This window comes from Trachemys scripta, chromosome 7 (genome assembly GCF_013100865.1).
Source record: "Trachemys scripta elegans isolate TJP31775 chromosome 7, CAS_Tse_1.0, whole genome shotgun sequence".
Taxonomy (NCBI): domain Eukaryota; kingdom Metazoa; phylum Chordata; order Testudines; family Emydidae; genus Trachemys; species Trachemys scripta.
Genome location: NC_048304.1, coordinates 121079917 through 121100901, shown reverse-complemented (window position 1 = coordinate 121100901; position 20985 = coordinate 121079917). Strand labels below are relative to the sequence as shown.

Below are 20985 nucleotides of genomic sequence, written 5' to 3'. Positions count from 1 at the left end.
TTAAGAATTGTTGTTATATGTAGCTTTATATTGATTTAAAATAGCCTGGTTGACAGCTTTTGTTTAGCACTTTCCTTTCAGAGACAGAACCACACAGTTAGTTTCCGAGTTAAGTGCCATTTCGCCTGAAATGTAAGGGAAGGAGCTGAGCAAAGTATGCAGTAGATAGAGGCTTTATTTAGAGCTGTCTACGTACCTGTCGGACAGGAAAGTGAATGGAATTCCTCCAGCAGAACTGGAAATTCAGGAGCTCAGGTTGAATCCTCATGTAAATGGCTGCAACTTCACTGAAGTGGAGAAGGGTGACACCCACTTACATCAGAACTGACTTTAGACCCAGTGGGTGAATTCCTACCTGTGTTGAAGTCAACACAAATTTTCCAGTTTATTCTTTGGGGTTGGGGATTCCACCCACAGCACCCAAACTCCAACCTGCTGCTCCCTCTGGGAACTGTGCAAGCCTATAGGAGACTAGGAAACACACAGACACAGACACACACTTCTCTTCTTTAAGACTTCATGTACTTCTTTTATTATAAATAAAGCTGCATGAGAAATATATACAAAATTCAACAACCTGCTGCTTTAGAAGTAGCACTTTAATACAGAAAGTTTTCCTGGTGTATCCTTTAAAAGGAATAGGATATGGACGTTCTAAAAAAAAAAAAAAAAAAAAACCCCAAGGAAGGGGGAGCTTGGGCTGCAAGATTTTTGGTACTGTTCCCCATCTTCCCAGGTTAGCCCTCCACAATACAGGACAGGACAGTCTCCCTTCCAAGCAAGTAAGGTTACAAAAGGGTATCCAAAAAGGCAAGTAATAAATAAGGCTGTTGACCACGTATGGTCCCATGAGAAGCACCAAGCAGTCAATGATCAGCAGCCACGCCAGTAAGATCAGGGTAAGTGCTGCTGTTTCCTCGCCGTCACTTACAGGAAGTCTTGTAGATTGCACATTAAAACACATTAGAAAAGCCCAACTGCAACAACCATCACATCCCGCTTGAATGATGGACCAAGTGTTCAATTCTCTTTACGAAATAGAAGAGCTGCACATGGAACTGAGACACGGATGCCATGTCCCATGGTTGGCACATGTTGAAGAGTGAAACCCCCTCCCATCCCCCCAAGATGGAAGAGACTCTCTTAAAAGACATTCAGCTCTTGAATAGCAAGAATGGCTTCAGCACAAGGCATTTCCTGCAGGTGAATGGCCCCTGAGGCTGCACTTTGGGTCCACGGCCGTATCAGTTCCCCCACCTGGATAGAGCCTGTAGTAAAAGATTAACCACCTCCACCAGCCCAGAGTTATTGCTTTAGACTCCAGTGGAACGAACCCTAGCCCCTTGTGACCAAGTTCCCCCAGCAAATAAATAGCAACAGCAATACCCCGGCATGAGAAGGGGATCTCTGCAGGATGACATCCAGCCTGCCCCTTCTACCTCTTCTTGCTACCACATTTAAGGTCTGATCACCTGAGACTCGAAGTACCCTCATCCTCCAGTGGTTCGGGCCCTCAGAACTGCAGCCATACAGCTTATGAAGGAGATCACTTCCACAAGGTTTGCCAAACCATGCTGTGTGAATACAGAGTGCTTCCCCCACGGGGAGGTGCATCTCCATGGTCCTTCCCAGCCTGAATTTGCAGTGAACATCTTTAAGATGCTCACTCTGTAAAGGAAGCGTCTCATGTTTAAGCAGCCTTAGCAAAGCAATCAGATAGATCCAGAAAGTCCCTACTACTGCTTCACATGTAGCTAATATAGGGTAGTTTCTAAAGTTCTGCTTCCCCATTGCCTGCATCTGGTTGCAAACTCAACTTGAAATGCCCTCCCGAAAACCACCAAGAGCTGAACTACAGCTGAGACATCTAGGCTGGCTTTAAAATGGGTTTGCTCCGACACTTTACACAAGGGAAATAAGAGATGTTTTAAAATGGCCTTGTCCTCTCCCTTATCCCCACCCCCCCCCCCCCCCTTTCTTTTTTCACTTTTTTTTTTTTTTTTTTTCCCCAGTCCATGACATGTCATTTCCTGTGTCACCAGGGTCATGGATTTCTTTCTGTGCCTCTGATATGCTAAGTTCAGACTCCTCACAGGAAACGTCAAACTGATTTTCACTTCTCTCTAGCTGTAATAATAATCCACTGAGAAGGGGCCTAAGCCACAGCTGCCTCCCCAGACCCTGCACATGATAGGGCTGGTGAGGACACTGTACAATGCACTGTGCGCTCAGCCGCTGCCCAGAGGCACATTACTTTCGTTTTAAATTGTTCCACAGAGCGTCTGATGTATCTACAAGTCCCCATAGCTCTCTAAACCCTTCCTTATATTTTTGCTCATTGTATCCAAATTGCCCGTTAGTCCCTTGTGACTGTCTTTGGTTATCCATCGTTGTTTAATGGTCTGTGCTGATAAAAGCCAAAGCCCAATAGCACTTGCTACCTCATGCCCGACCTACAGCAGCCAGACATGCCCTGTCACTCCAGTCTTGTTCTTCTGCTGAAAAAAAATGACCACCAATGGTATGTGGTGGTTTGGGGATGCAGACAGATGGCTGCCAGAATGTGGCATTGAGACCATCAACTTCACTTCTCAAGTGGCTCAGAGACTTTAGCCGCAGCCATTAACCAATAGACCTTCTTCCTCCTCCCCCCACCCTTCTGAACAATGCAGAAGTCACTTTCTGATCCAAAACACTTTTAATGTCATAGGTAAGATTAGAGATAAAACCGGTGATCACCTAAAAACCCTCAACCCCCTGCTCTAGGGTATGGCTCAATTTGTATCACCTGAGGCTGGCTGCAAGCTAGTGGCAGAAGCAAAATTTACAACCCCCGAGTTCTCAGTTCATGCCCTCTGCCTTTGTGTACAAGGACCCCTTTTCCACTGGAAGGGTGGATTTGGGCATCCATTCAAGAAGGGTGGGATAATGGGTCCTCCTGGAAAGGGGAACCTTCTCTTGAAGGTTCACTCTCAGTAGCAGGCTGGATAATTTGTCTATTGCCAGAGGGTGTCACTATCAATGAGATGGGATCAAATCTACTTTCCAGAAGTGCCATAACTAGGTTGAGTGGGTTAGAGCACCCTGCTGTAAGGTGGCATCACCAGTGCTGTCTATGCAGCCCTCAAGGACAGTATCCCCCTCTTCTAAAAACAGAGCCACGTGATGTGTACAGCTAAGACAAGAGCCCTAACCTCAAAATACAAAATTGTTTAAAGCCTTCCAGATTTGGAAGCTAAGACTTGATCCTCAGACTCTCGCTCTCCTGCAGTTGCTTGAAGCTTGGGAGGGACTGTAAATGCACCATGCTTTGGTCCCACAGGGCTGTGGGCCTCGCCTCACTCTAGCGGAGACTCCTAAAAGCAACTGATCAAAGCAGCGGCATTTCTGAAGACTGGAGGCAGTCTTGTCTGGATGCAGACGGAGACCTTCCGGGGGGTGTTTAGGAGGAGAGACAGGATAGCAGTTTTACTGTGGAGACTAAGAGTTTGCCACATCCAGCTTTAAAGCTCCTGTTTGCCAGTTGCCCTTGTGCACCACTCTTTTTCTTAGTCATAGCAGTTCTAGTACATTTTTTTATCCTACGAAAGCAGGCAGGCAGATTATTCATACCAGGTTGCGAGGTTAATACCTACCCTGCTAGGAGACTGTTATATCTGGGCTCATTTCACAGTGGCATCAGTGGGTTCCTCTACACACAGATCAGCTGCTTAAGTGGAAAACACAGTTTGTCCCTTAGGAACCTGCTCTGTTTGTGTCTGTCTTGCTGCTCAAAGGATACGAACATCAAAAGAATGCTCAATTGGGTCATTCAGAACAGCAATGGGACACTGTCCTGACCATATGCTCACCCAGGCACGAAGTCTACTCCCCTGCCCTTTACCAGGATGATAACGAAAGAGACTAATTATAATTGTATCACAAATGCATCCTGCCCCCTGTCTCCGGTATGCTTCCCAAGGGAGAAGGATTTTGCAAGGTACAGGAAATATGTATTTGGGTGGGGGAGGAAAGGGGAAGAGGTTGTTTTGCTGCAGCTGAAAGTCCTACTAGGTGGGCACTTTTGCAACTTGAATTCCCATTAGTTTAAAAAACGATGGTTGATTTCAATGCTGCTTTCTCTGCTGCTATATGGGGGATTGAAATTCATCTGCAGAGTCTGGGTTTTAACTCCCTCCACCCCCAAACACAGAAAAACCAGCTGTTACTAAACTTTCAAGCTGCAGTCACAGGGCTGTTGCTTTTTACAAGTAGGAGGTCTCAGTTGCAACATTATTTTTTTGTGGGAGCCATCTTAGTTTCCCTCTCATCCCCTTCCCTTCCTCCTCCTTTAAAAACAAACTAAATATTTGATTAGAGATTCTGAATAACCCCCAATATTTGCATTGCAACACCTGAATAGATTAGTCCTGTCTGTTGCTTGTCACCACCATAGGGACTGGTGCACAATGTGAAAAAACAAACCAGCCAACCCATTGGTGGAGTGGAGGGACATTTGACAGCATAAATCTTTCAGTTTCTCCCCTTCTTTCTTCTGCTCCCACTCTGAAGAAACCAGGGCCTGCACTGGTTTCCATGAAAGGAGAGAGTCTCTCCTGCTGAAGTCAACTGCCTACAAGAGGTTTCTGCGATGCCCCAGGAACTTGTGCTTGGTGGAAGAGCATTTCTCCACTGGTCCTGCTAAAGGGATTCTTTGTGGAGCATATTTGTGTGTCCCACAGAGGGAATGTGCACTGTGTACTCGTTTATCAGTGCGGATGTGTTCCTCAGCATCTCATGAAACGTGTCCACCGTCTTTCTGTAAGCGTCCCTGTGCAGAACAAATGGACGGAAAAGGTTGAGTGGCTCTGCCTTCTGGAACACTACTGGGAAGTTCAGCACCTCTGGCACCTTCCGGTTTCCAATGAAAAAGTGGCAGAGCTTCTTTTCCTGCAGGCTTTTCTCCAGGAATTTCAGCATGTCTTGCAGCCTGGCCTCCAGGTTCTCAGAGGCCCAGTCCTGATAGGGACGGGTCTGCAGTAAATGCAGCATCACTGTCTTCAGGTGGTAGTTGGTGAGGCTGCTTGGACCTGTTAAGCTGCACTGCTTTCCATGAAGGAAGGAGAGGATCTGAAGGCAGCTCAGGTGGCAGGCATTGGCAGGCAGCTTTTTGGAGATGGAGTGGATGAACCTCCTCTCGTACACCGCAAAAGTAACAAACCAGTCAGTACTGGAGGCAGGATCAGCCGTCAGGCCGCTGTGGGGGAAATGGGAGATGAAATAGGCATCCGAGTCTTCGCACTGTACCACAGGGGTGAGATTAAAGGCAATGGACTTCCCAGACCTGAATTTTATCTTCAGGGCTCCCGGTGCGTCCAAGAGGTTGAAGGTGACGTCGAATTCATATTTGTGGGAGATTTTGTTCCAAGACTTGGTGATCGCGATCTGGAACCACTTCATGACCTGGTCGGCATCCAGATACTGGGTATTCTTGAAGCACAGCAGATCCTCCATCTCACCGCTGGGCCTGGTCTGGTTGGTTTGGCTATGGAGGAGGCACAACATGTCTTCCCCCAGCTTAGTCTTGCCACAGATGCAACCTGTGGCATCCTCATCCGCCCTGCAGACTTTTATGGTGCCGTAGCCTTGTTTGTCTGGTCGGACTGACTCCCTTGAGCACCAGGTCTGGGATCGGAAACAGTATGGCTCTGGGGGCGTGAAAGGGACGATCAAGTCGCAAACCAAAGGCTTGTTCACCCTCCAGTTTTCATACATGCTCCCCACCCCTATGGACTCCTCCACTTCCATGTCGGCGTCCCGGTTACACACGCTCCTCAGGGCCTCCAGCAAGTCATCCGCAAAGCCTTCCACCAACTCTCGCTTCCTAGCCATGTCACCGGTGGCACCCAGGATACACCTCTCGTAGAAGTTGGCCAACGCGGCCTTGTCTGGGAGGGCCACGCCCTTGAATGCTTTCCCTAGAACGGCCATGTCGTCTTCCTCACAGGCTGACTCCTGCCAGTTCCCATCTTGGTAATCCTGCCTCCAGAGCTCGATCAGCAGGAAGATGACCATGGACATGGCGCTCCACAAGTCCCAGGGGAGAGGTTCCTTGATGTTCTGCTCCTCCGTCTCTGTGGCCTTTTCCAAAGTCTTTAGCGCGGCCTCCTGTCCGGCAATCTCTTGCTCCAAACGCAGCTGCTCCAGCCGGAGGTTCTCCTCATGCGCCTTCATCTTCTGGATGATGTCCTCAGCGTACTCAGGAACGGTGGCATTCTCTTTGGGGAAGAGGAGTGGGTGGTTGACGATGGCCGTAATCACCACCAGACACACCCGGAAGATGCCTGCTGGCATGGCGATTCCTTCCCTGCAAGAGAGAGTGGCAGAAAAACCCATGGTCAGTGTCAGACATTTCAGCCTCCACACATGGTCAGAGGAGTAGTGAAATAAGGTCACTGATAAAAACCATTTTGTCTAACGTGGTCAAACCCTTTCTCCTCGCTCCAGCTAAATATCTGACACAGGGTCTCTGGGACACCCTGGCAGGGACCTCTTAGACACAGGCTCTTGTTCGTGAACTCCCAGACAGAGGCTTAGAAAGGAGGCCGTCTCTGTCTGGTAAAGGCGGGTAAGCGTGTGTGGATTCCCAGAGTTGTCCACAGCTCTGCTACCCTTCGGAGCCAGAGGAGGACTCTTTCACTGCTATCATTGCATTGGGATTCTGTTGGAAAGCTCTCCCTGCTCCCTCCCTCTCCCCACGGGTGGGCGGAGGCAGAGTCTTCCTCTCCTCTGAACATACCCTGGCTACCTGAAGTCAGGGAACAGTGGGCAGGCTGAAAGGAGGGCTAGAAAGCTCCCCCCCCCCCGTCTTGTACAGTTGACCACTGCCACCCTAAGAGAGGGTAGAGGCACGTGCAGGGGGTGGGACCACAGGGAAGGGGAATGGTCATGGTATAGGTGGGGCCCATGGTACCCTTTGTGCGGGGCATGCCTAGAGCCCCATATTGCCTAAATCCAACCCTACTATCTCCACAATCTCTGCTTCACATTCACACGTGGGGTGGGAACATGGTTGCACTGTTTTGTGCCTCAGGGCGGGAGGCACATCCCAAGTGGCTTCCTGCTCCTTCAAAGTACCACGGCGTCACACCACAGCCGAGATCATGCTGGGGCACGTCCGTCCCAGTGTAGTGGCTGCCACGACACGGTAGCACTTAGAAGAAAGCAGGGTGGGTGAGTCTGCAGCTCGGGGGTGGGGAGCTCACACCCAGAGAGGGATGGTGTTAAATACATCATGTGGTTTAATTTTGACACCTGCTGATCTATTACTGAAGGATACGTTGGAAAACATCCCTGCCAGGTCTGAACAAACATCAACACTTCTCCCTCAAAGCTGCAGTCCCAGTCAACTGGCTCTATTCTGAAGGGTCCTGGGGCATGCTGCCAAATGTGTGCCACTCTGTTTACATGCAGTGTTGTGCCAGCAACTGCTGCCACACGACACCCTCTTCACCCAGTCTTGGCTTGGGTGACAGCTTCACAGTGTTTTGTGTGGTTTCATTTGTACCGGCTACCATAATGCACTGGGTTTGCAAACTAATGAGAGTCTAGCGCCCCAGGGGTTACTGGGAGCATGATGAATTAATGCACTGAGACTTGATATTAAAGAAATTAACTCCCAGCTTTGCTGGGCACAATCCTATTGCCTGGGCATCTACCCAACACTGAATGAAACTCCCAGAGTCCTGGCCAGCATGAACTAGTAGGAGTTTTTTTGAGTATTTAGGGGTGGCATTTCCTTTGATTGGAGATTGATCTCTCTCTTCTCTCCATGGTGCTGGGAAGTCACTAGCTCTAACGGTTTCCTCGTTTGCCAAGTATTACCCCTGCACCTTAACACAACAGGGAAGAGTATGGTGTTTTTTAATTTCTGGTGGAACATCTGGATGCAACAGATCCATACTATGTGTGCACGTGTGAGACCGAAGGGACACTGCTAGGAGAATAAAAGTACATTAATACAATACAATGAAAACCAATCAGAACCTCATAACTAACTAATGTATACTATTGGGGTGGGGTGGATCCTAAGTAGGTATTGAAGTGAGCCATTGCTATAGCTTCTGGGCAATAATGGTAGCATGTTACATGGTATGAGAGGCTGTCTCGTCTGTGGTACAAATTCACAAGCGGACAATCTTCATGGTTTTCTCAGGTCATACTGTAACAAATCCATGCCACCTAGGAATTCATGGTTGTGTGGCTGTGCTGCCCTGCTTACTACTCAGTGCTTTATGATAGCAGAGAGACTAGAACTCCAATCTGCCTGCTCCAGAAACACAGGCCAACATTTGAACTGAGGGAGACTCACCATTAGGTTAGCAGTATGGCGCATATGACACACAGCTGAGCATTTCCACCAGTAGGGAACAGACGTTCATAGAAATACCAGCCAGTTCATTACAGCACAACAAGTCATGAGGCAATATGGTGTCACCATAAGAGGTAACCCCTTACCCTTCCACATGAGAATACTGTACATACTAAGAGGATACTATCTTTTATTATGAAGACACTCTTCCAATATTGTCAGCTGTCAGGCTACTCTATCCTGGCTCCCACTGAGACCACCACTAATTTAGGCATCACGACATGTGGAACTAGCTGCTATGTTGGGGTAGTGCACACTACCCTTACCCCTCTCAAGACCATATATTGCCTTAACAGAAAAGGCACGGAAAATGTGTTCAGTGGTTTCTTGTTCTACTTTCCATGTATTTCCCCAGGGCACCACATAATTAGTGACTAACTTAGACTGTAAGCACCTTGCCTCTGTGTATTTCCAGAGCACCGGTGTGGTGGAAATAACACTGGATGGTGTATATTTATCCGTAAGTGGCAGCCTCTGCTCATGAGAGGGCTGGGACAGGAATAGCAAGGGAAGGGAGAGCAAATCAGGACAGAGGGGCATTGGCAGAACTGCGCAAGGGAAGCTCACACAATGCTCAAGACAATGCTAAGAGTCCCTCCCTTTCACAACCATTACATTCATTCCCAGTGTTTTTCAGCTACCCCTCCCACTCCACACACACACACACACACACACACACACACACACACTCTTCATCTAGAGAAGTCTGGAAATCCCAATTATTTCTCATTTTTCGTATCGACCATTAACTCGTCCTTTTGTAAAACAGCTGCAAGTCTGGGAGGCGCAGTTACACCATGAGACTCATGCCCTGGTGCGGTTTAAAAATAAGCTGGGTCACCCCCCGCGTCTCAAAGGCTTTTTATCAGTTTGCAAGGGAAAGGCAGGAAATGCTGCCAAGTTCCTTTCCTCGGCGCTGTGCTTTTGCAGAACTGTGTGTACATTTAGAGATAAAAAAAAAAACCAAAAACATGGCAGGGTGCCAGAGGCCATGCTGCTGCCTTCAGATCCCGAGTAGGAGCTGGTCGACACTTAAGAGCTGTACCAGTATAACTGTGTGGGTTGGAAGAGTGATTTTTTTTTAAACTGACATTGCTATACCAGTACAAGCCTAGTATAGATTCAGTTCTACCAGCATGGGTAGAATTCTACCCGTATAAAAGGTGCCTTATACCAGAAATAGCTAAACTAGTGCAAAACACCTTTATACCTTATACTGCATCCGCACTAGGGGGGATTGGACTGCTTTACCTATACCAGCATAATTAAAACTGGGAAACTTTCTACTGTAGTGAGGGCTTAGCCGGGTTTCAGTTACTCCAGACTGAGGTGGAAAGGGGACCAGCTCTGATACCGGCTACTAGGAACATTCCATTCCCATATCTCACCCGATGCCGCTTCCGTGAGAGAGAGAGAGAGAAAAATAACACACATGGGGCTGGCCCGGTAGGGCTGCCTTTTGAGTTTGCCCAGCCTGACTTCTCATTACAAGACCCTGTTTTCAGTTGCTTATCCCTTTGCCAAGTGTTAACTGTTTGGGCTGAAATTTCCTAATGAGTGTCTGACCCAGGCTGTTTTATTTTTTGAGAGAGTTTCAGCCAAAACAGTTCAGCCATTGCTGAGAACGAGACTAGGGAAAAATACGTTGTTTTGTCCATGTTAAAAAAAAAAAAAAAAAAAAAATCTGGTGACTTTTTTTTAAAACAGCTCTAGTGCTCCCATGCTTTGTAGCCGGGACTTGACATTTAGCAGTGGGTGCTTTGAGCCAGGGATGTGAAAATCTGCCCAAATTTGGTCAAGTTATAAGCCTTTGGGGGGAAAAAACACCTCCCCTGGGAGTTTGCAGAGTAGAGGCTTTTTAGGGCTTAAACAGCTAAAATTTCCAAAAGTTTTGTCCTCACGGAGCACGCTCAAGTCTCTTTCGGCTCCCAGTATGAACAGACTCTGCATGTGCCAGCCTCCCAGAGTAACTGAGCATGGTCCGTCCCCTCACAGTGTCTGCGTGTGCCCAGACTGCTCACGCGCCATCCCTACAGAGCACCCTCCAAACCAGGGCGACAGTGGGGAAAGCCAGACTTTCTCTGTAATGGCTGCTCCGGGCCAGGGTGAAGCCAGGCTCCAAAAGAGAGCAGGGGAAAACCTCTCTAACATCTTCCCCTCCCCCAGGCAGCATGGGGGAAGCCATCTGATTTGAACACTGAGGGGAAAGGAGCTGGACTGGGGATGGGGGAAGGAGTAGTTTGGGACAAGGTGTTTGGGAAGGGAGGGGAACTGGGACTAGAAACAAAAGGTGGAGGAGGGAGAAAGGAAAGCCAGATCTGACAAGGAGATAGAGTCTGTGAGCAGGATGGGCACTGGGTGGGCAAAAAGCCTGCAACAAGGAGCCCTGGTGGGAGGCAGGACAAGGGGGGGGAGGGACTAGGACTGGGACCCAATGGGGGTAAAAGAGTGGACAAGGAGCTGCGGAGGGGTGAACTTGTGGGAGACTGGATGAGAAGCATGAGGAGTAGAGACTGTCATTGGGCAGGCAAGGAGAATGGGGCTGGGTAAGGGGCCAGGGAAGTGACAGGGGCAGGCTGGAAGGGCAGGGCAGAAGAGGTCAAGGTTGGGGGTGGGGGGATGGAAGAGGCAGAATGGAACCCAGGAATTGTGAGTCTCACTACTCTTCTACTCACGGCAGATATCTGTGAAGCCCACTGGCAAAGTGTGTGTCTCACCCCCCTCTAGCGCTGGTCCACATAGAGCATGACAAGCTACTACTGCAACAAAAAGAANTGTGCATATGCATTGTGATACAGTCTTTTATTAGATGAGGTCCCGTTGTTTTTTTCCCCCCCACAGGATCCCTGCCTCATTCAGTTCTCTGGATTGAGAACGAACTGGGGTTGCACAGTGAAGGAGGCTGTTTTCTGTAAGACCTCTGCCTCCTTTGTTGCAGTATTCAGAGTAGCAGCCGTGTTAGTCTGTATCCGCAAAAAGAAGAACAGGAGTACTTGTGGCACCTTAGAGACTAACAAATTTATTAGAGCATAAGCTTTCGTGGACTACAGCCCACTTCTTCGGATGCATCCGAAGAAGTGGGCTGTAGTCCACGAAAGCTTATGCTCTAATAAATTTGTTAGTCTCTAAGGTGCCACAAGTACTCCTGTTCTTCTTTTTGCGGATACAGACTAACACGGCTGCTACTCTGAATACTGCAACAAAGGAGGCAGAGGTCTTACAGAAAACAGCCTCCTTCACTGTGCAACCCCAGTTCGTTCTCAATCCAGAGAACTGAATGAGGCAGGGATCCTGTGGGGGGGAAAAAAACAACGGGACCTCATCTAATAAAAGACTGTATCACAATGCATATGCACAAGGGGAATGGGAGGTGTCAAATGAAGATTACACAGACAACCGCAACTCTGGTATTTCCTAACTTTTGAGTGGTTGACTTTGCAACCTTAAGAATGTTCTTTTAATGCAGCTTTTTGGGGGTAATATTGGGATACTTAGCTCTTGCACAAAGGCAGCCAAGCATCATGCTGCTTATCGTACAGTATTGGTCACTATTCCCACCGTGCTGCCTTCAACTCTCATCATGCTGCTTTGAGGGCTGCTGCAGCTGTGGTAGTGGGTGAGCAAGATGGGCAGGGAACCTGGTCCCAGCAGTTGAGACCACGTGCACAGAGCCCCATCTGCTTCCCCCATCCTCATCCCAGGCCTTCAGCCTGGTCCAGTCAGGTCCGTCCACCCCTCTGATAACCTGCTCACATCCCCCACTTTGAAAACCTCTGCTCGGAGAGATCTGCTCTAGCTCAAACAGGAATTAGTTCAGCAAAGTTCTGTGACCTGTGTTATCCAGGAAGTCAGACCAGGTGATCACAGTGATCCCTTATGGCCTTAAAAAAATCTATGAATAAACCTAAACATTAATGACGCATTTGGAGGGCGGGGGAAGAGGTAACCATTTGTCCATCGCCCTAGTGCAGTGGTTCTCAAACTTTTGTACTGGTGACCCCTTTTACATAGCAAGCCTCTGTGACCCCCTTATACATTAAAAACACTTATTTACATATTTAACACCATTATAAATGCTGGAGGCAAAGCGGGGTTTGGTGTGGAGGCTGACAGCTCGCGACCCCCCATGTAATAATCTCATGACCCCCGAGGGGTCCCGACCCCCTGTTTGAGAACCCCTGCCCTAATGGAGTGATTGAACCCACACAATCTAAAGCTTTTATTTTATTTTTTTTAAAAAGGAGAAGTTCTAGTTCTTGTGGGTTGCAGAGAAAAATCTCTGTAGGTGATCTGAGTATTAACTACTTCAGTGCTGTCTTCCTGAGTCTACTATCATCTCCTTCCAGTGCCTCTGCTGCTGCTCATAGTTTGGTCAAGCTGCAGCAGAACAAGGTTAACAAGATTGACCAGTGCCACTGCTGCTATTCAGAACCCTGTGGGCAGCTGTGAATTATCAAGACTCCACTCAGTCTCATGCTGGTGCTGAAGCACACTTGGAAGCACGCACTGGAGCTATTCATTGGGGAGGATGACCCCCAAACCTTCACAAAATGAGATTCTACCTCAATACCAGAGACCTCTTTGTCCCCCAACTGCCCTAGCAGTTCTGGAGGGGAGAGAAGAGACAGAGAGTTCTTTCTCCTTTCCAACAGCTAGCACTTCAAACTTAGACCCTTATTGGCTAGAGGCTGATACAGAAGATAAAGACCCCACTTACACAATGCCCAGGGTCAGTACCCTGGTAAACATGCCAGCATGTCCTCTTCCCAGCCGCTGGTGGCAGGGTAGTTGGGACTTCTTCCGAGGGTGTCACCGTTGGGCTTTCCTGTTGGAACCTCCCCTCTTTTGTCTCTACCTCTGAGCTGGTAGGTTTAAGTCCCCCACCTAGTAAATGCCCAGTACATTCTTCCAAGCTCCGAGTATCATCATCAGACTGGAGTCAGCTTGCAGAACCAGGTCCCAAGTTGGCGTCTCACAGAAGCCGCTGCACATCAAAATCAGGGTGAGACAAGCCTCAAGGTTCATCAAAACACACTCTCCATTTCATGAGGTGGGGCAGTACCATGGCAGGTCACGCAGGCGCTGTACTGTGCTCTGGGGGAGGGTGCGGCTGCTCTTTTGGCCTGGGATAGATTAGATGCAACCGCCAAAACCCAAGTACTGAAACACACTGAGAACTCTAATATTTATAAATGCATTCCCACCCTACCCATGCTTGTCAGCTGGCGAAGTGCGTCAGTTGTAACAAAGCAGCAGCACCTGTGTAGTGCGTTCCGGTTTGCTTGAGGGTAGCTCCTAGCACAGACCCTGGGTGGGGGAAGGGGGGATGTTTATCTAGTTTCTATCACTCAGGGCGATAAAACCTCCATCACAGAGTTCTGCCAGTGCTGAAGTGAGAAGTGCCAGAATTGTACTGAGCAATGGAGATCTGGGAGGACTTCCCACTCTGCTACCAGCTGGTACTTACACAGGAACATAGGCACTGCCATCCTGAATACTGCCAAAGCAGAGAATAAACAGGGCTGATGACCTGGGAAAGGGATAACATGCTGTGAGGAACTCTTGGTTAAACCGGCGATAGTTTGTGCTGTTCTTGTGGCTTCTGGGAATGAACTCTCCTGGGAAGCATGGTGTACACCAGTCCTGTCAGCTACTAGCACTTGATAGAAGAGGGGATACTACAGCTAATGCATGTGCTCCGGTTTGCTTTTGCTCACATTATGTTCATTTAGCGCTGGAGAAAGTTGCCGGATTTCAGTTCCCAGCACAATCCTCCCCATCCTTCTCTTTATCCATAGAACAAGTACATCATGGGTGGTGGCAGGGGAGGGAGTGGAAGGGATCTATCTCCATGGCCCACTCAGTCTTTGGCTTCTCTAACAAGGCTGCCAATGAAGAAGGACCAATTAGTGCCATTGGTCTGTGATGTGGACTTCTGTGCACTGGGAACTGGCCCAGCTCTCACCTGCCAGCTCTTTTCGCATAGATTGCCGAAGAGGCACCACTGAGCTCTACTGGTGACCCAGAGAAGAGCTCTATATCCCACTACCGGTGCCAGGCAGAGACATCCAGTGCCCCTTGGATGGCTATTCTTAAAACAAGATACTTTGGAAAGCCTCAAGTTAAGCCCTGCTGCAGGGGACAACTTTCACGGTAGGTTAGTTTTAAGAGACCAGTCAACTCTGAGTCCATTTAACACAGAACCAATATTAAATTTGTATTACACCTGCTAAAATTAACATCACTACAACCATCAGAACTTCCACCCCGCTTCACAAATATTAAATCTCACCCACTCTTTGCAGAATCCTGTCACCCCCATTTCACAGCTGGGGAAGCAAATGACCAGAGAGATTAAGGGACTTGCCAGAGGGGACACAGCAGGTCAGCAGACAAAAATAGACCCCAAGAGTGCTTTTTATCCAGTCCCTTGCTCAGTGCCTCCTTCCATGATGCACTGCCTCACAAAACATGAAACTGAAGGCCTACACCTGCCCTCAGATATTCACTTGTGCATCTCTGCTGCGCAGTAGGCAGCTACTGCCCTGGTTCAGTAGTTCTGATTTTTAACGTCTCAAAAACAAACCCACCACAACCAAGCAAGAAAAGAAACACTAGTAGGTGGATCACTGTAGGGTCAAGATTTTCTTAAAAAAAAAAAAAAAAAAAAATATTTTATAAAAATCATCCCTGCCCTATCTATCCCGATCTTTGGTACGCTACAGTAAATTTGTTAGTCTCTAAGGTGCCACAAGTACTCCTATTCTTTATAAGGCCCCCGTTACTGTTATATCTAAAGACTGTGAGAATAAATACACTGATTGCTTCACAATACCCCTGAGAGTTATCCCCATTGCACAGACAGGGAATCGATGCACAGAGAGGCTAAGCGACTTGTCCAAGGTCAAACAGGAAGACTATGGCAGAGCAGGGAATTGAACTGGAGTCTCCTGAGTGCGAGACTAATGCCCTAATCCCCAGGCCACCTTTCTTGTCTCCAGGCCCACCCCTCTTACTCCAACACTCGATTCCCCGCCCCAGCACAATATTTAAGGGGGAGAAAGGAGAGAAAAGACAACTCCTTCTCAACACCCCTCCCTCCCCCACAGGAGGCCAGAACGTTGCCTTGGAAACCCCACCCCCAATTAGATGCTCAGCCATGGGATAACTTTGTCTGCCAAAGATGCATTCGAAGAAGTGAGGTTTTTACCCATGAAAGCTTATGCCCAAATAAATCTGTTAGTCTTTAAGGTGCCACCGGACTCCTTGTTGTTTTTGTAGATACAGACTAACACGGCTACCCCCTGATATTTGTCTGCCAAGGATACTTGCCTGGTAACTATTGTTTTGCCATTTGATTGACAGCACTGTTGCCTTCAGGAGGTCTATGAACATCCTGCCTGGGGCAGACTCCGAATGCCAAAGGGGTCAGTCGCACGGCCAGTGTTGGGCGTCCTGCCCAGCGGCTTGCTGCAGACAGTTCGGAAGTGATGTTTTTCTCCCCCAGTAGCACAATCCGATATTTTCATGGAAATGTTGATGTTCATCCTGGATGCAGGACAAGGCAGCCCCTCCTTCCCCTAAACAGACTGACTCAGACGCTAATCCGGCTCTGCTATTTGCTCTAACAGAGCCCAGGCAGCTCCAGGAAGTCACCCTTTCAAAAGGGAACAGTCCCAGTATTTTATCTATAGAGACATACATTTTAATAGCTTCCATTACAAGAATAAAACCCATAGACGAGCCAGATGATTTCTTTTGACTCAAGCAGAGAACACTCACTCAGGAGCACATGGCCAAACCCCAGAGAACCGTACTACCTGTTGGATTTTCGATCCAATACACTATCTCACCATCACATGCGCAATCTATCGAGGTATTGCCAACTCACCATGGCATCTAGGCACCATTTGCACCAGCGGAAGTGCCACTATATCCTTCTGTGCAAGTATTAATTATTTGTACTGAGGTAGCTCCCAGGAGCCCTAGTCAAGGACCAAGACCTTATTATGCTAGGCACTGTACAGACAGAAGAAAAAGACAGTCCCTGCCCCAAAGAGTTTACAATCCAAGTATAAGACCAGAGACCATAGGTCAGGGGTGGGCAAACTATGGCCCGCAGGCCAGATCTGGCCGGCGCCCCCTGTGGTCCCGCGGGCCCCGCGCCGCTCTCAGAAGCGGTCAGCACCATGTCCCTGCGGCCAGGGGCGGGTGGGGGCAGAGGGCTCCGTGCCTTGCCCTTATCTCCAGGCTCCGCCCCCCCGCAGCTCCCATTGTCTGGGAACGGGAAACCATGGCCAATGGAAGCTTTGGGGGCGGTTCCTGGAGGCGTGGCAAGGGCAGTGCACGGAGCCCCGTGCCCCCCTCCCCTAGGGGCCGCGCAGGGACGTGGTTCCGGCCGCTTCCTGGAGCGGTGCAGTGTGGGGCTAGGGCAGGCATGCAGGGAGCCTGCCCTGGCCCCGGTGCGCGCCACTGCCACCCTGGAGCCCGAACCCCTCCTGCACCCCACCCCCCAACACCCTGCCCTGAGCCCCCTGCCTGCACCTCACACCCCTCCTCCACCCAAACCCCCTGCCCTGAGCCCCCTCCTGCAGTCTGCACCCCTCCTGCACCCCATTCCCCTGCCCTGAGCTCCCTCCCACAGTCCACACCCCTGCCCTGAGCCCCCTGCCGCACCCCGCACTCCGCCTGCACCCCAGCCCCCTTCCCTGAGCCCCCTCATACACTCCACACCCCTCCTCTGCCCCAATCCCTTGCCCTGAGCCCATTCCTGCACACCACACCCCCTCCCACACCCTGCACTCCCTCCCGCACCCCCTGCCCTGCAAACAATTTCCCACCCAGATGTGGTCCTCGGCCCAAAAAGTTTGCCCACCTCTGCCATAGGTGAATAAAGACAGATGGGCGAGTACAAGGACACAATATTAGTCAGTGTAACAGACAGCGGTCTTAGCACACCAGCTGTTTAACCACTGTTGAGTTGCTGGTTTTTCGACCGTGGCCTGCTAACCAGAACGGAGCAGGCTAGCAGAGACACATGTTGCAAGAAGGCTCAGCTCCCCAGAAAGCTCTCAGGATGATTTTTATAGCATTTCACTGTGCTGCGCGTCTACAACCTCTACGCGACACACCAGACGGTGGGGCAGGAAGTCGTGTGCCGCTCCCACCCATCCCGACAACGTATTCTGTTGTTGTAGAGTCACTGCCAGAGAACATCTTGGCTTGGCTTTTTAAGTCACATACATTCGTGCTGTTGATCTAGAACAATTCGAACTTTTACAATTAGGCCAAAAACTTTTGACCCACTGGCCTGGACAGCTCCCCCTTTAGTTCACTGAATTGGACAGAAGTGATCACACCAGCCAGTCAGTCATCCTCACCTCATGCAATCTTTCATCCGCACAGATGGTAGCAAGTTACAGCAACCCCCTGCTGTTTTATTGGCTGGCCCCGTAACAGTAGCTGCATGGAAAGGGCAATGCCATTGCACACATGCTCCCCGTCTCCAGCTTGATGTCCACATTGGGACCCATTAAGGACATTTCTCCCCTGATCTCCCGCTTCTGCCCTAGTCCACCCTGTAGGCAGCAACAGCTGATATCCGGCAGGCAAGGTAGTCTCATGGCAGGGAAAGGGAAACCCAGCCTGCATTAGGAATACATAGAGAGGGCCCAATTGCCCAAAGCTTCTACAGAGAATCTCTCCCCACTCCTGCAATTCTTAACAAGGAAAAAAGTCAACCCTGCCATAAAAGTTAAACAAGTGTTAATGGTTACGCCGGCTCCCCCAGCATCCAGAACTTTCCCACCCATGTCTATGGGTACTGGCAATATGGAAGATTTAGAGCACCTATTTCTTCCATCCCTGTCACCACCTCCTATTTTTATACTAGCTAGAAGAAGGACGATCCTGCATGGACTATGGATTTTTAAGGTGGTGGTGTGAATCTCTGCATTAAGGGCCTGATCCAAAGCCTAGTGAAGCCATTGGAAAGATGCCCATTGTCATCACTGCTGTTTGGATCAGAGCCCAGAGGCAGGGACTGAGAATTACACGGGCCCAAGACCTTCTGCATCAAATTGAGTCCTGAAACAGGACAAGATAGCACACTTAGATCAGGGGCCCTGCAATAATTTTAAGGGTCCAATACCTTGCTAATAAACAGTGCTCAAAATGAAGGTTGGCACGGGTGCTTTGCGAGATATGGAACTTTTTAAAAGGTCACATTATCTCAATAACCATTTGCAGTTGTTTCTCCTCAATCATTTGAATTCCAACTTACACTGACCACACTGACCACTGTGGCAAGAACCATTACAACAGGAAACCAATGCTTTATCCTGAAAGGAGAACTGGAATCCCAGCTTACAAAATGGTATAAAAAAATCTCAACTCTTCTTCGAGCATTATATACCTGCTAAAATAACTAGTCAGAATCGGATTGTTAGAGTCCTGCTGCAGCTGACATGAAGGGGTAAGCACGCTAGTAAATAGGAGAGATGAGATTTTAAGATCTGATGGGCTAATTTCCTCTCTCACTGATTACACACCAGTGTAACTGCACTGACTTCAGTGGAGTTGTTTCCCAGTAGAAGTGTGTGTGTAACATCAGGCCCTGATATCGTATTGCTTAGTCCCCTGCTAACCTATTGGAGGAACAGTGCCAACGCTTTCAGGAGCAGTAATCTTTTCCAAATTCTCATCCCGGATCAGTGATCATAACCCAGAAAACAGACAAATATGTTGGCTAAAGAATAGTTTAATCAGTAAGAACGAGAAGATAAAATAAGCAAGCTTGCAAGTAAACAAGATAACCCTTCCCCCACACAATTTCATTCAGCTTCTGCACCCTGAGCCATCAGCTCCTAGTCAATTTCACATGGTGGAGTGGCACACCTATAGCAAAAGGTGCCAGGAGTTATCTGGAAAACTTGGACAATTTCCTCCTTTGCATTCCCACCACCACAAATCCTTTCACTTTCCCCTTCCCTGAGTGTTTCATAAAATAAATGTTGGAAAAGGAAGCTGTGCAAGGAATCGTTTGCAGGAGAGAAGAGATGTGACACGCATTGCCATGGTGAAAACACTGAATGCAAGGGCGTGCTAGCATTTGGGTTATTAGGCCACGTGTTTCTTGTTAGGGACATGTCTGTGGTGAATATGAACACTCGCTTCCTTTATAAATAGGAGTGCATGAAAGGAGGGCTTTGTTCAGAAGCCCAAGGATACGCCCCCGCTGTAGTTTAAAGGCTAATTTACAGCACCATGGGAATGATGCGTCATTACTTCAGGTTCCTCGCCAGTGGGCCCAAAATCCGCATTGCCAGGGCGGCCTCTGAGCTCGGTTTAAGAGTACAGAGTAAAAGCTACCACTCCAGGTGGGAGACCAGAATTCAACAGTTTCCAGGACTAGGAGTGCATGTAGGACTGAGCCAGAAATCCACATTCCAAAGGTCTGTATGATTCCAATCAAGTCCCTAGTATTTTACATTTTCTCCAGTAGCCGCTTCTGAGTTAGACACCACAACCACCAACTTCTGAGTGTCTGAAGCAGCAGCTTATCAAGAAGAAGCTAGAATGCAGGTCAGCCAACCTCAGTAGAGAATGTCTTTAGAACTCTTAACTCCAGCATCAAACAGAAGCCTGGCTTTAGTGCTTTAACCATCAGGCTGCACATACCGGACTCCCAGGTTAAAATCCTGGTAAAACCTTCGGACGTTGCTTTAGTACCAGGCAGGTTTATTATGCAAGAAGGCCTTAAAAGAGAGAGGGACAAATTTTCAGTTGATGTAAATACATAACATCATTGCCTTCTTACACCAGCTAAAGATCAGCTGATTGATCCCATGGGCCCTAGATATATAGAGCTCACAACTATTCATGCAAGGACCGAGGTCAAATTCTTCCCTTCCCACCCCAGTCTGTAACTCCAGAAGTGGTTGCATTTCAGTGATGCCTTGTGTTAGACGGATAAAATTTCAAAATGGCCAAAGTCTACTTTTGAAATTTTTTTACCCTTAATGTGTATGTATGTCTACACACATCCATCCATAGAAAAAGCTATATTAAGAACATTAAGTTGCACAAGTTAGCACTCAAGGTAGGCAATAATGCCAATTTAAGGTCGCCCAAGTACTCTTAATTCTGTCCCTCAGGTCTATAAATCACATTCTTTACATGACCGCTGTTTCTCAAGAGAGAATATCATCCAATTTCGTCTACATTCCAACATATTCACACAGCATCTATGTTCTATTTCCTTCTCATAATGGACCAGTGGGTCTTTACTAATTTACTCTTTACAAGGATAATTCTTTAGTCTCTATGGGCCAGTCTGTGAAACCTCATTCCCCACTGCTAAGCAGTCACTCACCTAAGCCATGATCCCGATGAATTCAGTGGGACTACACAGGTGAGTTAACTGCCCAGTGGGAGTCAGGGTTGGTCTGGCCCTATGGGATTTAGTTTTCATTGTTTGTCTGAAGTGATGTATCAAATATTTTAGGCTAGAAGCACCACCATTCCTTGGTGCAATTCAGGGCAGGAGGTAGTTAACTAGAGCTAGCTTACCTGAA

General features: G+C 48.5%; 1 protein-coding gene across 1 annotated transcript in view; it reads right to left on the bottom strand.

The window, feature by feature from the left end:
- Positions 1–526: 526 nt before the first annotated feature.
- Positions 527–20985, bottom strand: part of ITPRIP (inositol 1,4,5-trisphosphate receptor interacting protein) — a 29743-nt gene continuing 9284 nt past the window's right edge. Inside the window, exon 2 of the mRNA XM_034776490.1 lies at positions 527–6346. Within this exon, the coding sequence (XP_034632381.1) occupies positions 4681–6333 (1653 nt within the window). The 5' untranslated portion in view covers positions 6334–6346 and the 3' untranslated portion in view covers positions 527–4680. The remainder of the gene's footprint in view (positions 6347–20985) is intronic.